At 37.0% G+C, this 24846-nt stretch overlaps 1 protein-coding gene across 3 annotated transcripts in view; it reads left to right on the top strand.

The window, feature by feature from the left end:
* The window catches only part of OTUD7A (OTU deubiquitinase 7A), a 149883-nt gene that overhangs the window by 84144 nt on the left and 40893 nt on the right, over nucleotides 1-24846 (top strand). For all 3 annotated transcript variants that reach the window (XM_062583667.1, XM_062583668.1, XM_062583669.1), the window contains 2 exons: nucleotides 19680-19862; nucleotides 23365-23583. In XM_062583667.1, the coding sequence (XP_062439651.1) occupies nucleotides 19680-19862; nucleotides 23365-23583 (402 nt within the window). The remainder of the gene's footprint in view (nucleotides 1-19679; nucleotides 19863-23364; nucleotides 23584-24846) is intronic.

Here is a 24846-nt window from a genome sequence, read left to right as displayed (position 1 = left end):
GGCTTGCAGCTTTTTTGCATACATTTATTCAATTTCTAAGAGTAAGCTTCATTATGAGTGATAATAATTTTGTGTTAGTGCCATCATACCATTATTTGGATGTCTCCCTATCAGATTTCATCACACTATTGAAGGTATACTGTAAAACTTCACTTAAATGTGCCCTCCAAGAAACAGCAATATATAGGCAAAGTTTCTGATCCTGTAGGAGAATTTCCTCCCAAGGGCAGCAACTTAAATGATTTTACACCTGCAAGAAGAAGCTAATTATTTTCTATCTTGTCTTTAGATGGAAGATAAGATCATTCCATCCTTGCTATATATCTTTACTAAAAAGGCTATCTACCAGTTTGCACCTTATCTGTCCTCCTATTTTTATATGTGTATCACTGAACTTCAATAATATGATAATTTAGAACACTAATTAAATCAGTAGTTATCATTAGCAATTATGTCATTGAAATGCTAGTGAAAAGAGCTAGTGAAATTTTATTTTGAATTTGTTTTCAGCAACTTTGCAGTCAAATGCATATTTACAGTTTGCTTTTACAATTACCACCCTGACTGCCTCTGTGAAATTAAATAAGTATGTAATTTTAAGACCAGGTTCTAACTTGAGCCATTTGTGTTTAATAATTAAGCATAGCAAAGAATGTTAGATTTATATTCATGCAAAATTATATAAACTGGAATGCTGTAAAGGACAGTGTTTTCAAGCAGAGGTTTTGACAGCACAGAATCCTTTAACATTTTTACTCATATGCATCTCTTAAAGATACACAGTCATTTGAGAAATCAAAGTTTATCCTGCTCTCTGGTGTGCTATGGATACTTAGTAATTCAGTTTTATAACAGCATAGAGTGACTTTAAAGCTATAAACTGAAAAATCTTCTCTCTGTTCCCACCCATCTTTCTTGCTTTTGAACATCCCAATAATTTGCTTACTACATGCTTACTTCTAAGATGAGAGCCTAGAAGCAGGTGAGATCATGAGAAAAACTGGGTTATGGGCTTTTGGTGCAAATAGCCCAAACAGCACCTTCTCTCTGTTGATTAAAGACTGTTCTGCTCTGTAACAGCATATTTTTTTTCCCCATGTCCTCAGTGTGCCTGCATGCCTGAGCAATAGCTGAGTGAGCTATTTCTGGGTTGAACTCTCCAGATGATCTGCCTTCACGTTGGAATCTGTCTTCCATCAGAAACCGGACTTCTCTGTCTGTTCTATTAGCTGCTGGCAGTGCTTTGTGCATAAAACACTTCATGCTTGTTTTTATTTTGATTGCTTGTTCCACTTGCTACCTTTCTATATTTTTACACTGAGGTTTTTATACTGCTTGCATTCTTTGCCTGACTACTGCCCTGGACCACCTTGATTCCTTTCATTATTCTTTTCAGTTGAAAGAACTGCTTTCTACTAGTTCTGCCAAAATGCCTTGCTAGAGTTATGGCTATATTATTAAAAGCAGAAGCATATTTTTGTCAGGCTGGTTATGATTACAAGACTTTGCACAGCATTCCTTCATATTGTTTAGGACTCTAAGGAGAACACTTGATCAATAGCTATTTACACCTTTACCTATAATCTTGCCAAGACTTTGAAGTAAACACCCAACAGGAGTTCACTTCAAGACTACGAACATCTGCAGATCAAGTATCCTCAAATTTATGGCCTCTCCGAGAAATTCCTGATGCTTTTATGTTAGTAAATAAGAGGCAAAATGGCCAAAGGATAACAAACATGTCCCCATGGAAATATGAAGACACCAAAGGCTATTTGCGGACTGTGCCAGATAAAACCACACTGGGGAGAATGTATGAACACCATATACGCCAGCAAATTATAGGGAGGGCAAAGTGAATGTGACAGTTGCTTGGCTCCCCCAAGTAGCATTTGACTCCAGGGACATGGAAACTGGATCTGGCGTTACTCATTATGATGGTCTGGGAATCAGATATGCTGGAAGCAGACCACTTCATAGCAACAGAAAGACTTCTAACATCTGCTACAGAAGTGCAGACCTGAGACCTTGTGAATACTGTGCACTTCCATTCAGGGGGAAATGAGACTGGAGGAGTTTGACTGTCTTTTTGAAAAGACCAATTTATTCAACCAACCTGCTTCAACACAAGAGCTTTCCCATCACTGTGAATCTTGTGTGTGACCTTTCAGGTAATCCCGTGAGACAAAGGCTTCCTTGGACTAGCAGCATCCAAGAGCACAGTATGAACCTCTACACCTTTTCTAAGTTTACAAGTACTTTTTAAAAATCACATTCAAATCTCTCAATGAATATTTTACTCCAAGGCCTCATTACCATTTTCTTCTATAAATATTCTTCCAAAATATGTCCCTCTTCTCACTGCTATTTTTATACATATTGGTATTAGTATTCTGTCTTGCATGAGGAACTTAGTAACCATAGGAAACTTGGACATTCAAATACTACTACTTCTTTTTTTTTTTTTTTTTTTAAAAAAAAAAAAAAAAAGTAAAGCATAATTTTGTACCGGAGCTTTTTTCATTAAATGGAAATATTAAATACTTCTATGTTGTCTTTGAGGTAAGCTTCATGTTTGAAAATCAGAACTCCAGAAGAGCAGTCCACTATGAAGTCCACTTGTATCTTTAAGGTCATAGCAAACTCCACATCAGAATGAAGACGTTTATTTCACTCAATAATCTTTTACTTCTTGGGTGAGCCTCTTACGCTGTTTTGACTGTGTAAGTCTTCAATACATTTGTTTCAGGTCTGTCTACTTTTGGTACTCATTTTCCTTTCTCTTTATTTTATTTTTCAGTAATTAATTGTTTAACATTTCATTGCTGAAAGTATACACAGAGCCTTCAATCACATTCCAAGATATGTTCTTCATAGGCTGAAATACATCAATTTAAATGTTTCTGCTCTTAAGGAAAAGCACTGGTGGTTACATTCTTTGAAAAAAATTATGTTCCATATTGATTTTAATAGCCAACATCTTTTCTTAATGCATCTAGTGCAACATAGGGATAGTCCATGGGGCAATTTACCATGGATTTTTTTTTTTTTTAAAGTAAAAATAAAACATGAAATAAAGATTTAGTCAAGCCACAGGGATGTGAAGAAAACATTGAGGGTATACCTGTAATGAGTATATAGGAATGTGAAAAATGTTATCATACTTTCCATTTTTTCTCTAATTGCAGTTTAGAACTGTAGAAGTCAGTGATACGAAATAGTCTTTTAGTTCCAGATAAGGCAAAGCATATGCCCTTGCCTTGTGCTACTTATGACAAAACAAAACAAGCAAAAAAAGTTTTCTTAGCTTTCATTTAGTATTGACCTTCCGTATTTATTCAGATGTTTACAACTATTTTAAATTAATGATAGATAAATATTCATGAATCTCAAGAAATGTCAGCTAGTGTGTATCATTATCTCTACCAGTGGATTGTACACGTTTCCTGAACCATTTGTTTCTTAGAAATGTTATTTTCCAATTCCAGTTTCTTTGTTGGATGATTAACTCTGCATCATTTCCTGCCTCTTTCATCTCTGTTTCATTTCAAATCTCTGTTCAAAAAATAGTTCACAACTTGGAGGTTTTTATATTCTTCGTAAGCTCCCAAGAACTGAAAGCATACTCAGTATGTGGGATTATGCATAGTAGTTCCATTTTGTGATATTTCAGTGTCTTTCCATTTTCAGATTTTGCATTGTTCTTATGCTTTATGTATTTACCGACTGACTTTTCAGATTCTGGTTGATCTTTTAAATGTTAACTAATACAAGTTCTTTTAACTTTTAATTTTTATTTATTTATTTATTTATTTATTTTTACTGTTACTGATAAGCTGATTATGGATGGAGGGCTTCTTTTATTATTATTTTTTTTTTTTTGGTAAAAAAGATTGGTGTCCATGTGTCTCCACTCCTGTTAGTTTATTGCTGTTTTTCTTTAAATAGGTTGTGATTTGATCTATTATAAACTATCAGAACCCAAAAGAAGCTCAAAAAACCCAGTAATATATTATTCCACCAATAATATTTTATTCTACCCTTCCATCCATATAGTTTAGTGCAAGGGAGGTAGGTACCTATTGGTTTGGCCGTATTTGCAACTTTCTGAGAGCTCATTTGCTAGGAGAGTTGTTCTTACAGTACTCTTGTGGAAATAAATATAATGTGAATCCCTGTGCTTCTGCTGAAATTGTTATTTCATTTGCTCTTCATGAGCTCTTGAGTGCTACATGTGCTACTTATGTGGTTTTTGTAAGTTCTGTTTTATGCTTTACATTCTGTAAATGTTTTTTAGATGCACCTGGAATTTTTCCTGAGATTGGGTCTGATTTTTCTGGGAATCGTTTGTCATTATTCTTTCCTTTGGTGATAGCGCTTCAATTTTCAGAAAGATGAGCAGGGCATACACTTCCAAATTTAAAGCAATGAAGGGAAGTGAATCTAAAATGACCCTGTTTCCAATCATTTTTAGAGAATGTAATTACACTTTTTAAAGGCTATCCTTTCAACTACTGTGCAAAAAACCTAGAACATTAATATGATCAGTATTATCAGAAACTATGTATAACCCAACTTTATTATGTATAACCCAACAACCTCTTTAATAGAAACAGTGGAAATGCTTCAATCTTGAGAACTAGGCCTTTACTAAGCATAGCAGATAGGAAGAGCTGAAGGAAGAGCTGCTTTTTGCCTGCCTTCGTTAGCACATAAATATGTGTTAAGTTAAGGTCAGCTAGGTCCAGCAGTATTTCAAGAATAGCTTAAGACATGATACCACTCTTGGGAGTCATTAATTACCAAGAGATTTGGATTTCAGACCTCAGTTTCAGGGATAAAAGGGGGAAAAAAACCAAACCAAACCAAAAATCCCCACTACTTTTGCTTAAAGTCAGACTAAAATGAAAATCCATACTGCTAGATCTGCTAGACTGTTTATACATGAAGTATTTCACCATTATATAAAAAATAATTGCTATTTCTAGCTTCGTATAGAGCTTAATTATGGTGTATGTAGTTGAACATTAATAGAAACCAGGAGACTGACTTTTCAGTCATGAAATGTGTGCAGTAGAGGAGACTGGCCCTATGGGAAGAAGACAGAGTTGAAGTAGGTGGATGTTTCCCCCAAAGAATAGTGTACATTTTTTTTTCAAAGAGAAGCATGTAATTAATAGAAAGGGGGAAAGAAACTAACAATATTATTATGTGACTGAGTGTACAAAACTACCCCCCACCCAATACTCTCTTATTCTCTCCCCCCTCATACAGTTCCTTTTATACTTCTCTGATGTAAAGCTTAGCAAAGAGAATGAACACCAGTTACTAATGTCTTGTTGGACAGAGATCAAAATTGCCAGTTCAGCTTTACATTCTAGTCAAAAATGAAGTTAAATGTTAAAATTTCCTTCTACATTGTTTTGCATTGGGAAAATGTGCAAAAACAAAATCTTATTTTAAAACCTATTCTCTAATTTTAATAGTTTTGCACAGAAGTGTCTCAGAAGGCATAAAGCTGGCCTAGAAATTCCTAAAGCTGATCTAGAATTCCTCTTGTTGTTTTATGCCTGTTAATATGCATGTAAATCTACATATGTCAGATAGAAAGTGACTGCATTTAATTTGAAATTGTGGATTGCCTTATCACCAGTTGGTTTCTAAGAACAGATCTCTTTGCATGTGAAAGAAGCTGGTGGTAGATTTTATCTTTTAAGAGATTGTAAATTTAGGGGCTTTTTTAAAAAATTGGTGTACTGGCCCAGTGGAAAAAAATAAAAACCACTTTATGTTGATGAAAACTAAAAACATATCAACAGACTTGAAATGCAGAAGTTGCTTATCATTTGTCTGAATGCCTTTCCAGCATAGTAACCTTTTCCCCCCTTTCTACACATGGTTTGAATAAACAGCTCTTATCCATTAAAATAATTTCTGGAATTAACCAATGGTAGCAATAACTGAAGAGGTAAAAAGAGCTTTTGCTGTTGAAAGGGGTATTCCTTAGGATTATTTCTCTTTCTCCTGGAATTACTTGGGTGTTTGTTTTGTTTTTGTTTTGTGTTTTGTTTTTTTTTAATCTCTCTGCCATGTATCTGTAACCATAATTTTAAATATTTGGAGACAATATTACATTTACAAAGCCCAGCAAAATTGTGACGGTAAAATACCACAACTCTTCTACTTGTTACTTGTAACCTCCTTGACACATAAATCTATAAACATAAGACACATTTAAAAAATAGAAGTGTAAGAGTTAATCATCATTCAGCCAAGATATTTAAATAAGGCCTAGATTTATTTCCTGAGAAGATTTGGACAAGATACTGGACTGATTATTACCTTTACATAACAAGACACATTATCCAATGTTCTCTTCTGTTACTAGGTAAGAATTGAGATCTCATATAAGTTATTGGCAATTATGAATCCTCTCAACCAACAGCATCTCACAGGACACAATCCTCATAGACATATAAGTATGAAGAGAGAGTTCCTATATGAGAAATATAGGGCATCAGGACCATAGAAGTTAACACTAAACCCAGGCAGAACAAAGTTGAGGTGAATAGGAGAGGGGAGAGCTTCAAAAGATTTCCTCTCCTTAAGGAGAATTAAATCAGTTTGCAGTCTTCTGGCCTTCTCAAGTTCTCCCTTGCTGTTAGATACCCAAGTAAGCCCGGAAGCAAAAATTATACTCTTGCTGCTGTTTGCCCTAAATTGGCCTGTCCTGCGCAACATCTTTGTGTAGGAAGAGCTCTTAATTCACAGCTTTCAGGGACCTGATTATTTCAAATGATTTTATCAAATGTAAAATCACATACAAGCATAAATTCAAGTAAATTAGGAAGAGATCATCATAAATGCTTCAGCCTGGACTGCCACTTTCTGTGTTGACTTCAAATTGAATTTTACAGATGCATTTCATAGATTTTGTCTTTAATATCCAGGGCCCTTTTCAGGCTGATTATTCTTTTCTGCCTTAGCTAGAAGGTTAGGAAAAATTCTTTCCTGTGAGACTGACAGAGCACTGGAACAGGTTGCCCAGATGGGCTGCAGAGTCTCCTCTGGAGATATTCAAAACCTACCTGGATGCAATCCTATCTAACACGCTGTAGGTGACCCTGCTTGAGCAGAGGGGTTGAGGATCTCCAGAGGTCACTTCCAACACCAACCATTCTGTGATTCTGTGGTTAGCTTATTGCCCTGCCTAGTTTTGTTGTACTGTAAAGGCTTATATTCCACTGGGGTTGAATTGCTGGTTTGCGAGTGCAAATGACAACACTTTATTACTAAATTTGTGTTATGAAGCATTCTGAGGACTTGCCTTATTTCAGCCTTACTGTAAAACTGTGGGTCTTTGTCATTTCTTCTCTCAGCCTATAGTCAGCAACTTCAACTAAGAACTCTCTCCTGTCTTCCTGGAAAGAAAAAGTAATGGGGTAGATTTTCATATTGTTTTGCTACTTAACATGGATAACTGTTCAAAATCTAAGCTGAGAGGTAGCACAGAAGAATGTAGATGGAATAAGAGCTCTGGATTTTGTTTTTAGAAGTGTGCTATATCGCCTGCCAAATACTGGATGATTTGTAAACATCTTTAAGGATTGTATCTCCTTACAGGTTGCTTTTCACCCGTATATGAATCAAACATTTCTGCTGAAAGTTGCTGTGCCTATTTAATTGATTTGTTGTAGAGTCACAGCAGAGACTCTGGTAAAATGCTGATTCAGTGCGATGGGCTGTAAGAGGAGATAATGTGCCTGCCACCAAACAGCAGGCGCGTTGTATTTGCTTGTGGGATAGCTGCTGTTCCAACGCCTTTGTACACAGTGGCACACAGTAGTTGAGTCACAGAGGCAGGTTCTCTACAGTAGTCTTGGAAGGAGTTAAAATAATTGGGATGATACTGGAAACATACTAAGTTTTGTCTTACACCAATACTTTCTCTGTTTTGTAGGCAGGAAGGCTCTGTTAGGTGTGTTTTGATTTGTTTTTTTTAACAGTGACGTTTTTTGTGTGGCAGCTTTGAATTAGGATAAAAACACTGGAATTGTAATATATTCCAATTCACAAGCAAAAATATGGATAATGATAGTAAAATATTTAAAAATAATGCCAAAAGCCACGAAATTGATGTTAGTCTCTTTTTTATTTTTTTCTCTAATATTTTTTCAAATGGTATTGTATTAAGTATGTGTTTCATTAACGAAGAAAGATGACATTAAATATAAAATGTCCTTCTGTAGAGCTCACTTTTATTTTCTTAAACATTTCATTCTGAAATCTTTTCCAAGTTGTTTTCTCTGAGCTGCATAACATTTTGACTTCTTTTTCTCATTGTTTTATGAAAGCTTCACATTCGTTCTTTCTGGATATTTTTATGTCTGCTGGTTTTTATATTTTTAGGTATTTACACTAGCAGTTCGTGAACTGTCAACACAGGCTACATCATAATTTATTTAATTCTCTCTAACCTCTCCCTTGTCTTCCCTCACCCTTTTGTTATGTGTTTTTGGTCCTGTTTAGCTTTATGCAGCATTAATATTAGTTTAGCTTTTTCTTGCCCTTTTAAAAATTTCCTTTGCTGAGGTTCTGCACCTGTAGTGGTGTTACAAATTGACCCTCACTATCATCTCTACTGCTTAAATCTTTCTTACTTCCCCTCTCAGATTACATCCTTTCTAGCACATTGTTTGTCACCAAATCAAGAATTGTTGGTGACCTTTCAAATGTTCTTTTTAACATATTGGAGTAGGTGGATTTTTGAAACCTGTGGGTGGGACTTTGTAGTTGCATGCTTGCTGTTCCCGCTAATTAACAGTAAGTGTCCTCTAGTTTTATGATATCCGTTTTAAGAATTAAAAGAAAATGAATTTATTAACTGTTGCAACCCTACTAAGCTATGCTGCTTAAGCAAAATTGGAAAAAAGCAAAAAGCCTAAATAATAGCATGTAACTTATGTCTTACTACTTGAATGTTATCTGCTTATTAACTGAAAAACATAAAATCTAGTATCAGTAGAGCATTGGCTGCTAAACATGTACCTCATTTTTGTTATTAAAGAATACGTGTTATGACCTGATAAAGCATGTGATTAACTTTGAACAAGCAAGGATTACTCATGCACTGCATGGTATTAAGAGCATTCTCTCTCCTCACGACATAACCAAGTTGAATACTCAACTAGGGAAAGACTAGGTTAAAAGAAAAGAAAAAGATGGACTCCTACTCTCTAATCCTGATTTGCGGGGTAAGTTTTTGTTGCAGAAAAATGGGTGAATGCAGATGTCTAAGCACTGTGAAGATGGTTGTAGAACATGAGTGGTGTTAGCCCTACTACCCTTATGAAGGAAGATGCTTCTACCCTCTAAAAATTAGGATACATGATAGACTTAAAGCAAACTTTTTAATATGAAAGTAAAAGGTTTCTAATGCTTTTCTGCTTTCAGATTTCAGCTTTCAAGCTAATCAGCTCGTTAAAATGCAGAGTGAGTTGGAAATGCTTTTTCAAGAGAAAGAAATCAAAACTTTGTTATAAGGTCACTCTGGAACTTATCTTGGAGAGCTTCCAAATTTATCAACTAAAAATAAAAGCAGCATTATTTAGTTGGATTATTTTTTCAATAATCTACACAAAAGAATATTTTAATTAAAATCCAAAAAAAGTGGTTATATTTGAAAATAATACTTGAGCAAACCATTGGCTGATAGTGTAGGATTTCTAGTTCAGCTTAGGAATAAATTACATAAATCTATTTTGCTATGTATCATGTACATAGTGCACAGATCCATTGTGATAGATACTGTAGCCCACATGCGCCTTGGCCAGGATGCGATCTGTGAAGACATGGCTGCAGGTGTATTTCTTGTTCTGAGAAATTTCCTTTTGTTTGGCTTGACCTTGTCATTATCATGTACCCATTTTAACTCCATTTTCCTTGCTGCAGAATATGGGAGAAATCACAGTGTTTTATTCCAAATTTCTGACTAACCTATTGGCTCAATAGTTTGTCCATCTGATTCCAATCTCATCTCTGGTTTGGTTTTCTTGTTAGTGTACCTCAAGAAGAAGACAGAAGTAATGAAGGCTGATATCAAAATTTTGGTCTTGGACTTCATTTATTGAATGTTTTATAGGGAAAAGTGTCCAGAGGGAGAGGAGTCTTCTAGGAAGGTGTCCATGGGTAGACATGGAGAAGAAGGGGAGTTGAGAGGGCTGGAAAAGGTGAGGGAATGAGGTGATTTCTGTAATTGCAGTGTAGTCTGTCCTGATGAGGTCACCTTAACCTTTACCTTCCGCCTCCCCAAAGCTAGATTTGATAAATGAGCAGCTTTCACTAGTTTTCACTAAAGATGTGATGCCAGAAGAGTAGTGTGCCAGGGCAACAATGATCTCTCTGGGGAACCTGCAGGAGTACAGACTTTGTTCACTGCCTCCTTTTCTACTTCCTTTCTGGCCTGGATTTGCACCCTCTGCAGACAGCCCTGGTACTGGAGTGCAGGGTAAGAGACATTGAGCTCTCACCACTCGCTGCTTTCTTACCCCTTGATATTGCTGGTTCTTCTGTAACGTCGCTCATTGTAACGTCCCTCCCTAGGGGGAGGTAGGTTTTTTGGATCCCCTTAGAGAAGAGGCCTCGGAAAATTCTAAGCCTCTCAGCTTGGTCCCAGAGGATCAGATCACCAGGAAACACATTTCTAAACACCTCTGACTCCTCATAGTGCCTGAATGGGACAGAGTGAGAGAGAGAGAGAGGAAAAAACAACAACAACAAAACCCCAAAAGCAAAATGAAAGAAAAACCCCAAGCAAGCAAGTCAGTCCTCTTCAGTGGCCAGGAAAACCTGAACCTTATGTAAAGCTTCTGAGGTGAGTTCACACCTTGCTGTTTATCATCTTATCCGTAGCAATTAAAGCGCACTGTGCACTTGTAACCTTTACCAGTCCAGTTTGAAGGAGTAAGGGAAAAGTGGATAAGGGGCTTTTTAAAACTATACTGCTCTGTGTATGTCTTTGTTTTTCCTTCAGGCTGACATAGCCTCATGTTGTTATTAAAGCAATTATTATGTAGAACAGAAACTTCATACCGTAACTGAGTTTATTTTTGAATTTCCCTTTCATCTAGATGCCCGCTATCTCTGACACTAAAAAATCAGTACTAGCCCTCAGAATGCAGCTTTTGCTCCTTATTCAGTTGCACTCCCCCCCCTACACACACACACATTTTTTTTGTTTCTTTCCTCTATACCAGGAACATTTTGGTTTTAAACCAGAGATATTTCAGTCCTGTTGAGTTTTACACCTGCTGACCCACATAGCACATGCAGCTATTCTGGAAATAGTTGTTCAGTAAGAGAATTCTTTCTATTGAGTTAGTGAATTAATTTTGTGCCTAAAATTCTATTAAAATTTTATATCATGCAGCAGTATGTGAAATGATTCATAACATTTGATTTTTAATGTAAATATTAGAATGCTTATTTCTTAAGTCAAAGGCATGCATGAATAAAATATCTTCAATAAACTTTGATAAGATTTGTTCTTATGTGGTAAATTTCAAGTATTTTAGTGCGAGCTGAGATATCCTGTAGTGGAAAAAAAAAACTGTTAAGAAGGAGATTCTAACAGTAAAGCAATACCATGAAGATGTGCTTCTGTGGTTCAGCGTAATATATAACTAACTACTTTGCTACCAAGTATAGTCTTGACAAAGTAGTGTCATCTCACCCATTCATCTTCCCAAGCACTCGTCAAGATTGATGGGGAATTCCAGAAAATCTCAGTGCTGATACCAATCTCAAGAGGCACGGTTACTGGAGAGAGATGATGAGCAACATGCTCATTTCCATACCTCCAAAATCCAAAAATGTCTGATGGTGCCTCTCCTGCTGACTTGCACGGTAGCAATAGTAAGTCTTGCGCTCATCCTTTTAATATTCTCCTCATTTTCATCTCTTTCCCCTGCAATTCCCTTTTTCACATTACTCCTCAATGTGCAGCAGGCTGTTACTGCCATAACACTGTCACTGAAGCTGCTTGGGTCTCCTAGACCATCCATCAAATCTAAGGCAATTCTGAAGTGATAGCTAGTGAATCCCAGTTTTCCATCCTACCACATGCTCAGGGAGCTGACAGTGATTTCCCCTTGAAAGAATTAAGTCTTTTTAGAATAGATCAACAGAAAACGAAATTGCTGCCTTTGAAGAAACAACAAAAACAAAAAAGTTATTTCATGCAGGTACTTTAGCCTGTTGAATAGTGAGTATTAGCTGTTAGCTGCTTTGATTTATCATCTGTTCTGGAATGAGGCCACGTATGCTTTACAGCTGCATGCAAGATCCTCTGGTGGGCAAACTAAACTTGAACCTGACCTAAAAACCTACTGGATCATCTGTGTATATGTGGGCAGTTATGTATGCATGATTGCACATGTGACTACCTTATACATTACAGAAATCTTTCTAAATCTAAATCTTTCTAAGGCTTAAATTCTGGCCTTGCAGGGTCAGCAGATAAACTATTTTATACATCCATTGCTAGAGGTCTTGGGGTAACTGGGACTTTTATTCTGTGTTTTTTGGGGGAAATCTGAGTAAGTCAGGACAGGTAATAAAGGCAGGTTTAATTGGAAGCAATGGCTTCATTTATGGCATACGGTTAAAGAACTGCTTGTACAGCTTGATTGCACCATTAGAACACGGTATGAGGGAATGCTGTGTGTGCCACTGACTAAGGTGAAGAATTCTTTGAGGATCCTAGTGTTAAAATTCTGGAGACTTAAAGCATCACTTCAAATATGCAACTTTTTATTTATTTATTTATTTATTTATTTATTAAGATGGAGACAAACAGGTTTTCTTCTCTGTAGACCTCTGATCACTTTGGGGCATTTGTGGTTCCTGGTAATGCACTTATTTTTAGTTCTGTCAGTTAAAGCTAAAATTAGATGATTTTCAGCTTAGATAAAATGCCTATCTCTGGTGTTAATGACTACAGACAGCTCACCTGTGATTGTCAGAAGCTCGATACATGCTTCTGCATAGAGCATTGCTTGAGCTGACAGTGTGCAGCAAAGAATTCCTAAACCTGATGAACCACTATTAAAAGAATTGTGTTAGAATTTTGTTAGGTTTACTGTGAGATAACAAAACAACTTTCACTTTATAGTGCTGGTGTTTGGTCCAGTACAATTGTATTCTTTCAAAATGTCCTTCATTAGTTCCCATAAAAGCTAGTTTTTGATGACTATGCATAATGTAATGTCAGATCACTTTCTTTACATGTGCTACATGAACATAAATATCCTACTACTCCTAGGATACTGGTCCATTTCCAAAGCCATATTAACAGGTCATAGAGCAGGTACCATAAACAATTTTGTAAACTTTCCAAAAACATTGTCTTGAAATAGTTTTTTTTTTTCTGTTTTTCAGTAATAGCAGTAATCTTTCTCTCCCAGTTTTGACCAAGTGGTTAGTCAGATTTTACTAATGTGCTCATAAGTCTTCCCATGCAGGCAACAAATTTATCTTGAATTATCTTATTGAGCTATAGTGGACAGTGCATATGATGTGTATTACTAGAGAAGATATGATGCTGTTGTTCCCTGAGCCACCTTTTCTACGTTTTGATTCCAATATGTTCTACTACCTTTTATTCTAACTGGCTGTCTTTGTTCTCATTCCTACATTGACTAATTTTTTCTTTCTTATCAAAATAAGAGTGATGTAAGAGTAAAAAAATGACTGTTGTCTTTTGCATTTGTTGAAATGAGGAGAAAGATATTCAGTCATCAGCTGGTTCTCTCATTCTTCACTTTCCATTATTAGCCTCATCTGATGCTTTCAGACTTCTGATCTGTTACTCTTGCAGCTCCAGCTGTTGCAGGCACATTGATAACTTCTAAAGCTAACTCTTGGCCCTCAAACCCATTCTGCTGTTTCAGTGTCTTGTCCTCTCCTGAGTGTCTCATCAACATTTCTGCAGTGCAGATTCCTACTGTCCAAAAAGGAATTTTCCTCTGTTTAGTCATTTTTATTCTCTGACTATGAGAAACTCAAAGCTTTCATGTAAAACCACTGTATCAGTGCTACTTTGGCAAGATTCAGTTGGTGTAGCTGACATGATGCTGTCAGTGACTTGTCAGCTGATGTGACTGTATACTGAGATAATATTTTTATGCTCAACTGTGAAATATGTTTTTAAACACAATAGTTTGTCATGAAAAGAAAAAATTTAGTGGTTGGTATACAGTAGGATACATCAAATGAATAGCAGTAAAAAATTTCTTTAAAAGTGGATAGTATAGAAAAGTCTTACGTTCTTTTTTCCTTTGAATTGCAATAAAAGGTCTGTCTTAATTTAGTTGAAACTTTGTAAAATAGAATTACCTGTTGCTTCTCCTTCAGCCTTGTGATGGAGGATATATCAGTATTCCTTCAAAATATTCCTTCAAAAGTTTGTGACTAAGAAGAAGGGAAGGAAGCTGCCTGAATGCTGTGTTCTGGGTCAGGTAGAGCCCTTTGTGGGATGGGAAGAGTCCTGTGCAAGACATGACAAATAAAGAAAAGATATGATGGAGAAGGGACTTGTAGGAGGAGCAAGGTGTGCGAGATTCCAGAGAAGGACAGGGAACAGGCATGCAAAGTAATCTTAGCAAAAGTCTTATTCTTTCTATTATCTAGGGACCCAGAGGGACTCTGTGCACTTTGCTCCAAACCAGAAGGGTGCTGAAACTTGTTGGACAGGTATCAAGACTGGAAGAAAGGACCTGCCCTGTAAGGCGTTGGGGGATAAGTTTGTTTTCATTTATTTATTTATTTATTTTTGTCCTATATGACCCAGCATACTTTGAGATTTTTACTTTTAAAATTTAACCTTGCTTTAGTTTGGAATGTAATAAAATACAACTTCATAAATTCAGAATCTTTTTGGTATGCTAAGTTTAAAGGAAGAGAGATTGGCAGAGTCAGCTGTGTACTCCAGAGTCATAAGCCCCACTGGTTTCTTGAATAACTTACAGCTTTTTCCAGTTTAGCTCGTGAAATGTTCCCTCTCTCCATGCCACACTGCTAAAAAATCTTGATTGGGTCATTTTTATAACCTTTCTGACTTGTTCTCAGCTTGCTTATTGCTTCTGCAGTCTATTTCTGTGGTCCTAGTCACATCACTTTCTTTGTGTGTACTTCCTTCCTTGTTTCACAGTGCATTATATTTTTGTATCAGTTCTCATCTCTAACACGTAATCTCTGTAGTAAATGCCTCTGATATTTTTGTTTCCTCTCTTCCTTTCTCCTCTCTTTGCGGTCTCCAGTTTCCTCTACTTTCAACTCTGAATTCACTCCCGCCATCCTCCCGAGTTGAAGAATTCTCTTCCTCTTTATGAGAAACAGGAAAAACAAAAGACCTGTTGTTGTATTTGCTTGACAAAATAAGAACCAAAAGGAGCGGAAATCCTGGCAAAGGGGACAGGCTTATATATTTCCAGTACAGTCTGTGAAGTGGTGGCTGAACATGCTTTTGCTATCCAGTTAGGCTGACTAATATTCTAAAACACTCATGGAGCTGGAAAGGTGCTTGCTATGTTGTCTTACTTGGTTGAATTCTTTTCTTGTATTCTGATGCCAGGAGGCTCCAGGAAATTTGGGGAAAATGAGTCCAATAATCATTTCCTATGTGGGTTCTCTGCAATTACATGCTTTGGTGCTTTTGCTCAGAAGATGAGGCAACTCCAGTGAGATGGAGACTTGAAAAGAAAATCTTTTCTTCTCTGTAAGATATGTTTAGATATAGCAATTTTACTTTATGTATAGTTTTAAGTTTCTGTTAAAGTTCAGTTGCCGCACTGTGCCATGGAGCATAACTCAGAGTTGCTGTGCAATTTAGATTTTAAATATAGCACCCTGTGAGCCTAGTTTCTGAAGGCTGACTGTATTTATTATGATAGAGCTTGTATTCAAGATCATTGCCTTTAGCCTAAAACTAAGGACAGCAGGATTTCTGTTACTCTACTAATTTTCTGCTTTCTGTTACATACATCAAAGCTGTCACACAGCAGTCTCTTAAGGCTCCTGAACTGTGATTTTGTTAGATTTCCAAAACTTAAACATGAAAGTATCTTGAACAGGAGACTGTAAGGAATGCCATGGTACGAGAGGAATGCTGTCCGTGTTTCCATTCCCTGCTATCTGTTACCCTATGGTTGCTGTTGGGAGGGGCATCGTGCTGGATTGGTAGTGTTATACTACAAATATACAAGCTATCCATTACTCAGATTATAGTGTTTTCTTTAAACTTTTATCTTCTAGAATTATATTTGTCATGAATATTACTTTGTTTTAAAGTTTCAATTTACTGCCTTAGTGGTTGAGAAGGAGATTTAAAGAGCATATCATAAGTATATCCTAAAAACAGATGAAAAACAGTCCAATATATGAAAAAATAGTAGTAATAAAAAAGACAAAAACTAGCCCTTCTCTAAACACTTGTGATCTTATCAGTTTTAGGAACTTAATTCTTTAATGTGATGTATAGAAGTAGAATCAGAGCACTGACTGGTTTATAATCATTGAATCTACATGGAATTTTTAGAAAACAAATAACATTCCTGCTAGTTGCTATTAATTCTCATTTTGCATTTTTTTCAGTACTTCAGAACTTGATGTAGTTCAGTGCAACCCTGTAGATAACAGCTATTTTTGAAAGCATATGTTGAATTTATGCAGTTTCTTCCCTTTTCAGTTAAGATTTTGTTCTTTAAAGAAGTGATTGTAACAATAAAAAGACTTTATCTATATAAAAATACTTTGTATTATTATTAGTTTATTCTTTGTATGAGCAAATGAGTTGTAGTGAACTCAGGTAATGCAGCTTTCTGAAGTACATAAATGACACAACCTTTTATGGTATAATAAATCCTGTATTAATCAATAAAAATTAGATTACTTTTGAATTTCTGGAAAAATGATCAAGGAATGCTGCGAGTGTCTCTTGTAATTAGCGTGTGGCATTCTTACTATTAAATATTTGTAGTTTGCCTGTTAAAAGCAAATACTTAGAAGATGCTAAGAAATCTGTGCGTTTTAACTTAGCAGGATTGTTTTGAAAATAACATACAAACATCTCAATATTTTGTTATTTTTGAGCCTGATAAGTGCCATTTGTCTAGCTATACTAAGAAGATTTCTTTATCTTCAGATATTAGCCTGTGCTCTGTCATTGCTAGTTATAAGCAGTATGAAGAAGTGGTAGCTTGGAGGTAAATCTTGTTTTGGAGGATTCTGTGTTGGTAGATCTCACAAGCAACTCAGACATGGAACCGCATTGACTGAATCCTCTCAGTGGCGTGTTTCGTTACAAAATGCTGTTCTATATTATCTGCCTTCTGAAAGACTTGGAGAATCTCTGTGAGAGTAAGCTCTCTCAGATGAATAAGATAAAGGGACATAAAGTATTTTGCATTTGTATTCTAGCTGCTTTGGGAAAAGAAAGATGAGAAAGTTGAGAAAGTTTCTGAGTCTCTAGTGCTATAACACTAAGGGTCTCTAGCGCTGTAACACTAACATACCTTTCCATTATTGCTGACATTATTTATTTCTTACACAATTGTACAGATGTGAACTATTACTGCCTCTTGTTATTTTGTGGGATTTAGTGTTTATCTTAAAGTCCCAGTTCTTGGAGTGATTTGGTTGGGATCAAAGCAAGACCAGAGCAAGGGAAGTCCTGACTCTGGCTTCTGTCATAAGGTATCTGGATCTGTGGATGAGGCGAGAGCTGTGGATGCTCTTTCCTTCAGCTTTATCATGATGTTTGATGCTATCTCCCACAATATTCTTATATTCAACTTAGGACTTTATGGTCTGAATAGATGGACAACCAGATGGATAAATAACTATTTGGATGGTTGAGCTCAGAGGGTAATGGTTAGTGGATTGCACTCTACCTGGAAGCTGACAACAAGCAGTGTACTTCAGGGGTCTACCCCTCTTTAAAATCCTCATCAGTGAGGCAACAGAGAGCGCTCTCAAGTTTGCAGGTGACACCAAACTGGTGTCGGTAGCCAGTGTGTTCAAGGGCAGGGCTGCCGTTTGAGGGGACCTAGGCAGAGCAAGGAGTGGACCAACAAGAACTTGATGAAATTCATAAGGACAAATGCCGAGTCTTGCACCTAGGAAGGAAGAACCCCCTGCAATGATACAGGCTGAGGCTTGAATGCCTAGGGAGCAGCTCTACAGGGAAAGGCTCTGGGAGTCTTGGTAGCCAGGAAGCCACACAAGAGCCAGCCATATGCCCTACCAGCAAAGAAATCTAAAAGTATGCTGAGTTGTATCAGTAGGAGCATAGTCCATAGATAGATAGAATTGATTATCACTCTCTACTCAGCACTCTTTAGACCACATCCAAAATACCATGTTGAGTTTTGGTCCCCTCTGTACAAGAAAGACATTGACAAACTAGATTAAGTTCAGCAGAGAGCCACTAAAATAGTTGGAGGCTGGAGTACAGGCCCTGTGAGGAGAGGCTGAGAGAGTGGGACTTGCTCAGCCTGGAGAAGAGAAGGCCTTAGCAGGACCTCACAGCAGCCGCCCAATGCCTATGAGGAGGTTATCAAGAAGGAGTCAGGCTCTTCACAGTGGTGCATGACAGAAGGACAAGGGGCAATGGGCATTAGTTGAAACAAGAGAGATTCAGACTGGATACAGGTCCCATGAGGACGCTGGGAACTGCCTGCACAGAGGGGTTATAACATAGGGGTTATTTGGAGTTTTAAAGACTAAACTGAATAAAGCTCTGGGCAACATGGTCTGATCTCGTAGCTGACCCTGCCTCGTGCAGAATGTTGTACAAGAGCTCTCCTGAGGTCTCTTCCAACCTGTTATCCGATGATTCTAGGATTCTAGTGTCATAGGGTAGACATTAAATACAGCAAATATTCAAGGAGATAGGCTGTCATGGCTGCAGCCAGTCTGAATCCATGTGAAGTTGCAGAAGTGTGCAGAAAGGCTACATGGAGATGTGAGCAGAGCGAGACTTTGGACAAACAAAGGAAGAGAAATAAGAGGTGATACTTCATGCTCCAAAGTTACTTATTTGGGTTTTTTGGCCTCTATCTATAGAAGGATCTATATTTTCCATTTGTATTTCTAAAGAATTATTATAGTTGTACTAACTGGATTTCAGACCAGCTCTGTTGTGTCTGCCTGTTCTGTGTCCATACTTCCTGTTGTAGCATACTTATACATCTGTTGTGTTTTGGGATGTAAGGTCAGAGGAGTGTTTGTATAGTTAAATTCCGGAAGTACCGTAGAGCTAAGGAGCTATTAACCTTCTTCATCAGATAGCATTTTGGCCCTGAATAGAATATCTTAGGAAAGTACACATCTCTGTTAGGGTTTTGTGTAATTGTGTTTACTCATAAAACATAAAACGTGCACAGCATCACTGGTTAGTGTTAATACCCTAATAGCAAATGTCATCAGGTTTGTATGCTGGCTTTTATGTGGGTTAACAGAAATGGCCCAACCCTTTGGCTGCATACAATGAGTTTGTTGTGAGCTGTGTGAAAAGATTAATTTTAGAAGTTTGTATTTTACATGCATATAAAGATGGCTTCTGGATTCCCAGCCTGGTCATGTACAGCCATCAGCAAAACGCCACTCTTGCTGTTTGGCAGGCAAAAACTGGGACCTGACGGCAGCGCTGAGCGACTATGAGCAGCTCCGGCAGGTGCACACCGCCAGCCTGCCGCAGGTGTTCAGCGAGGGCAAGCGCTGCCAGCAGCAGGAAGCCGAGCAGCCCGCCCAGGTGACGAAGGCCGAGCGGCCCTGCCTGCAGAGGCAGGATGACGTTGCTCAAGGTAAGAGCTCTTCCCCGTGGCTTTTGTGGGCAAACCGCTTCCTAGCTAGATTGCCTGTGCTCCCTGGGGAGCTGCAACTTGGTCTCCAGCACCCTGTGGACTGTGCTATTGGGGTGGGCCTCACAGAGCTGTTGCTAGCCAGGGCCCTACATTTCACATGTTTCACTTGGCATGAGCTTTGCCTCAACTCTGCTTTTTAATGTGTGATAGAAGTGTGAAAATACGTTATCCTGGGGCAGTCCTGTGGTACTCAGAGAAGCAGTTATTTAGAGGGTGTCACAGACCATGTATGTTTGGAGTTTTTTATCCTTTGTAAGACCAAACAACAACACACCCGTATACTAAGTGTTAAGGGTGCATGAAATGTCCAAATGACTCTCATCTTTAAAATTTGATTTTTTTATGGTTCTGCAGAAGAGCCCCCTCCCCGCCTCATCCCAGTCAAATTTATTTTCCAAGAATTGAAATCTGAAGAGGAAAAATGAATTGGCTACCTCTAGCGGTTGATTTCCAGTAGGTGATGATAAGCATTAGGATTTACTTTTTTGTATTCAGACCAGTGTCTCCCTCAGACTACTGGAATACGTTTCTTTTTTATTTTATTTTAGCAAGGAAGTGTAGCTGGCACTAGAACAAATCCACAGGCTTGACAACCTCTCACCTCGAGAGGTAATAGCACTGGCTTGGTGATTTCAGCAGTGTGTTCTGTGCAGTCTTTAGAAGGAGAGGAAAGACTTCCTTCTTCCTGCTGGCTCTCCTCTCCTGCTAAACTGGAAGTGGCATCTTAGATCTTAAGAGTGTCAGTGAAGCTTTTCTTTTAAATTGGTGACTTACATCAGTAGGAAAAGAACTGTGGTGCTTCTCTTGACTTGACCTAAAAGCACTCAATTAATAGGGATAAAAGGAGGAAGAGTAGCACAATATAGTTAATAAAACTGTATTCCTTCATTCTCATTATAATATGGCCTAAAAATCCATGTTATTAAACTATGAATAGTAATATTCGATGAATATAAATTTTAAGCAGCTATAATATATTTATTTGGGGTTTAAAAATATAAACAGTAGTACAGGCCAGAAATTAAACCTCCTGTGGGCATCTGAGAAAATGCTCTAGCGGTGGTTTCTGCATCAATGTGAAATGATATCCCCTAATAACAGTGTGGACCTTGAACAAGTGATGAAGGAAATGTGCTGGCAGGAGGACAGCACACAGGCTCAATGAGCAGACTCTTTTAAGTCACCCGTGAGGACTTCAGAGTAATATAAGAGTCCTTTAATTACACAACTTGATGTTGTACAAAGCACACAGAAGAGAGAAAAGGCTTGCATCACACAGTTTATAAACCACTTCTGTTGTTACTTTTACATTACGCTTCATCCAAAAATTAGACTGGTAAAAGCCTGTCTTACAGAAACTTAACAAATTTAATGCAAGCAAAACAACTTTTTTTTTCCCTCTGTGAATTGTCATGAGTTTATGCATATCAGCTAACAAAGCAGACATTCACCGAAGGCATAACTAATAACTCCATGCATAACTAATAGAAGATGCGTTCTTAAAAAGAGTTACTGCTCACTGTTGCTGATTTATGTGATTACAAAATCTTACGCTTTTACTTGATAGGTATGTTGGAAAATATTCTGCATATTCTATGAAGACTAATCTACAGGTTACAGTTAATCATAGAATGTCATAAAATAAGAACTGAATATGAGAATTAGCAATTCAAATCAAAATATGATCTTATCAAGACCAACTTTTTTTGCTAGGCGATTTCAGCTATTGCAGATAAACATGTGGGAAATGTTACAATTGGTTTGTGTTAAAGAGAAGTTCTTCCTAAAGTCAAGTGATCAGTATTTGACCAACTTTCCGAAATGTAATTAATTCGGTGTCCTTAAAAATGGTGTTACGTTGTCTGTACATTTTTATTGATATAAACAGAGCTAATCCATTCGACGTAACCAAACCCTTGGTGTCTATGGTATTTTATGAGTTTCATAGTTTACTTATGTTCCAAGTTTAAAAATACCTCTGTCAATTTTAACTGAATAATTTGTGATTAAAGTACTTGGAGAGTACTAATCTACTACGTGAGTTTGTTTTCTGTCATCCATTTGCTGATTCATTTTATTCTGATACTTATTTCATTTCTTTACCCAAGAATTCCAGACTGTTCAATATCTTTCCTACAGAGGTACACTTCCTGCTAATTTTTCTGTTTATCTATTGTTTCTGGACTGATTCTTTTGGAAACCAGAACTGAGGACCTGAAGTAAAAAAGAATGACACGATATTATTAGTAATATTTTCTCCTATTTTTTAACGTTCTAATGCTTATTTTGCTTTAATGACCTACTTGACCATTCAACAGACATCTTTTTTTTTACTGTGATGTGTAAATTAATGTCCAGATCTGTTCTAACACTTAAAGTATTCATAAATAATTCAAATTATAGCCTTTAGTATGATTTTCATGAGAGTTTCAATACAGACATCTTGGAGTATAATACATTAGCTCCACAGTTTATTTTTTGCAAAATAATAGATTCCCTTAAAGCAGACTTGTTAATGTCACTGTTCTTCTTGAACTGGGTATTGTTCTTTGGATTAGGATTTTTAAAATGCATGTGCACAAAAAATGAGTCTGTCTAAATTAACATTAAGGTTGCTTTTAGGGAAAATTGTTCTGAGGTTAAAGTAGTGTGGCATGTTTGGTGTGAAGGAATTGTAAAATGCTGAATTTTTGAATAATAATTTTGAATAATAAGTCAATGAAATTTTAGTGTTTGAAGCATTTGTTATCATCTCTCTGCCAGTAAGAGTTTTCTCCAATGCATTTTTGGAAACATAAGATAGCTTTATAAATACAATTTTATAGAAATACTTTTCTTTCACATGTCTTTAATTGTTTATCTGTTTTGCTAGAAGCAGAGTGAAGTTCCTCTAAATTGCCATAGGAATCCATGGTAAAAACTAAACAATCATTTACCTTAGGAAATTACCCACAAAAAAGGTAATAAACAAGGAGAGGAATAAATTCTTAAGTGACAGGAATGGGGATTCACCAGGCTGGAGGTATGGGGTGGTGGAATAACACTAAATAATAATATAATACAATAGCAAGTAATATATGTAATTAATAATATATCCATGGTGTGTAAATATATTTTACATATAATGTGTATTATATTGTATATAATATACAAGTCATATAATGTATAGTATGTAATATATGATGCGTAATATCTATAACTGCCTATAATATATTGTATAGATAATATATAATAATAATAAAATAGTGAAAAAAAAAAGAAGAAAAAGAAAAAGGAGTGACAAAGTTTGGTGTCAGGTATGAGCAATACTCTTCTCAGGTTCTTTTCAGATGCACCACTTGTCTCCATTTCCCTGTTACTAAGTGGAAGAACTCTTTGACTTCAAGTGTTGACTGGCCTTTGATGTAGTCTATTATAGTCTATGTCTCTGATTTTTCTACAGAAAAACGACTTTCCAGAGGTATCTCTCATGCCAGCTCAGCCATAGTCTCTCTTGCTCGATCACATGTAGCAAATGAATGCAGCAATGAACAGTTTCCTTTGGAGATGCCAGTCTACACATTCCAGCTACCTGATCTTAGTGTGTACAGTGAAGATTTCAGAAGCTTCATTGAACGTGACTTAATTGAGCAGGCAACAATGGTTGCTTTGGAGCAAGCAGGTGAGTAAATACTTCAGATGTCAGCAGCTGGGCAGTGTGACATTTGATTTGACATTTTTAATCACGCTTCACTTCTGGAGTTTGTGCACTGTGCATGGGAAAATAAATGCCAGAGGGTAAAAGCGAATACACTCTTTGCAGGATGACATATAGCCTGATGCTCTATTTCTTTTAAAACTTTATAGCAAAAACTGACACATTTACTTAGTAAAACAAAGAAAATGATGGGGGAAAGAAAGGGGTACAGATGGGGAAGGCATGCAGTAGAAAAAAGACTTGAGTCTATATGGACAGGGTGTTGATCTGAAAAGAGAAAAGCGTGTACTATTTAGCGTTATTAATAGATTAGGATTTTCTCCATATTTGATTTTCTCCATTTATGAAATGCTCACTTCTGCTACAAAGTGCTTTGAGACCTATCAACTATGTAACATCTAAAAATTTTACTTTTATTGGTTAGGGGCCAGGAATATTTACCATAAAATTTCATATTCAACACAATACATATTTTTAAAGAAAAGATTAAGCAGAATACAGTGCAAACTTGTGGGGTTTTTTTTATAAATGACAGTCCAAGAGGTTGCAGGCCTTATACATACTTGCTCATGAGGCAATTCAGATTTTTCCTGTTCTTTCTTTATCTCAGGTATTCCTTGCTAGGTTACAACCACAGACGTCTCATATGTTTAGATCTTCTTGTTAATTAGGTGTACTAACTGTATTTGAAGGAAGCAAAGAGCAATTTTCTAAGGATGTTTGTTGTTTTGGTGCTTATCTTGAATGTTCAGGAGAATCTTGGTTCAATACCCATCTTGTGCATGTACACGGAGTTTTTGGCTGCTGTGCTTTTCAGGGAAAGGCTTAAGTACTGTTAGGCATTGTCCGGGCACTGGCACTGCGAGAGTTAAAGGATCCTGATAAGTATCACAAACAGGTCTTTTCTGGCAGGTTTAATGGCACCTCCTAGCTATAGTCACAGGAGCTGCTAGTGCATCCTGTTCTGGGTACAAATTGGCAGATAAAGAGGGCAGGCTTGCTCTGGGAGAAAACATGAATAGGGCATTTTTGTACTGTGAGTTCTCCTGTCGTGATTGCTGAAGCTAGTGCAACAGTGAATGCACCTTAGTGCAGTTTCAGATTATCCTAATTTGGTACTGGAGGTTGCAGCTCTAGGATAGACAAGGCAGACAAGCTTGCAGACCTTTTCAGATGCTGCATGGGCACACGAGTTCATCTGTAATATATATGCAAGAGCATTTTGCT

This window comes from Rhea pennata, chromosome 10, assembly GCF_028389875.1.
Source record: "Rhea pennata isolate bPtePen1 chromosome 10, bPtePen1.pri, whole genome shotgun sequence".
Taxonomy (NCBI): domain Eukaryota; kingdom Metazoa; phylum Chordata; class Aves; order Rheiformes; family Rheidae; genus Rhea; species Rhea pennata.
Note: the sequence above shows the minus strand (reverse complement) of the source record. Positions and strands in the feature narration are given on the sequence as shown.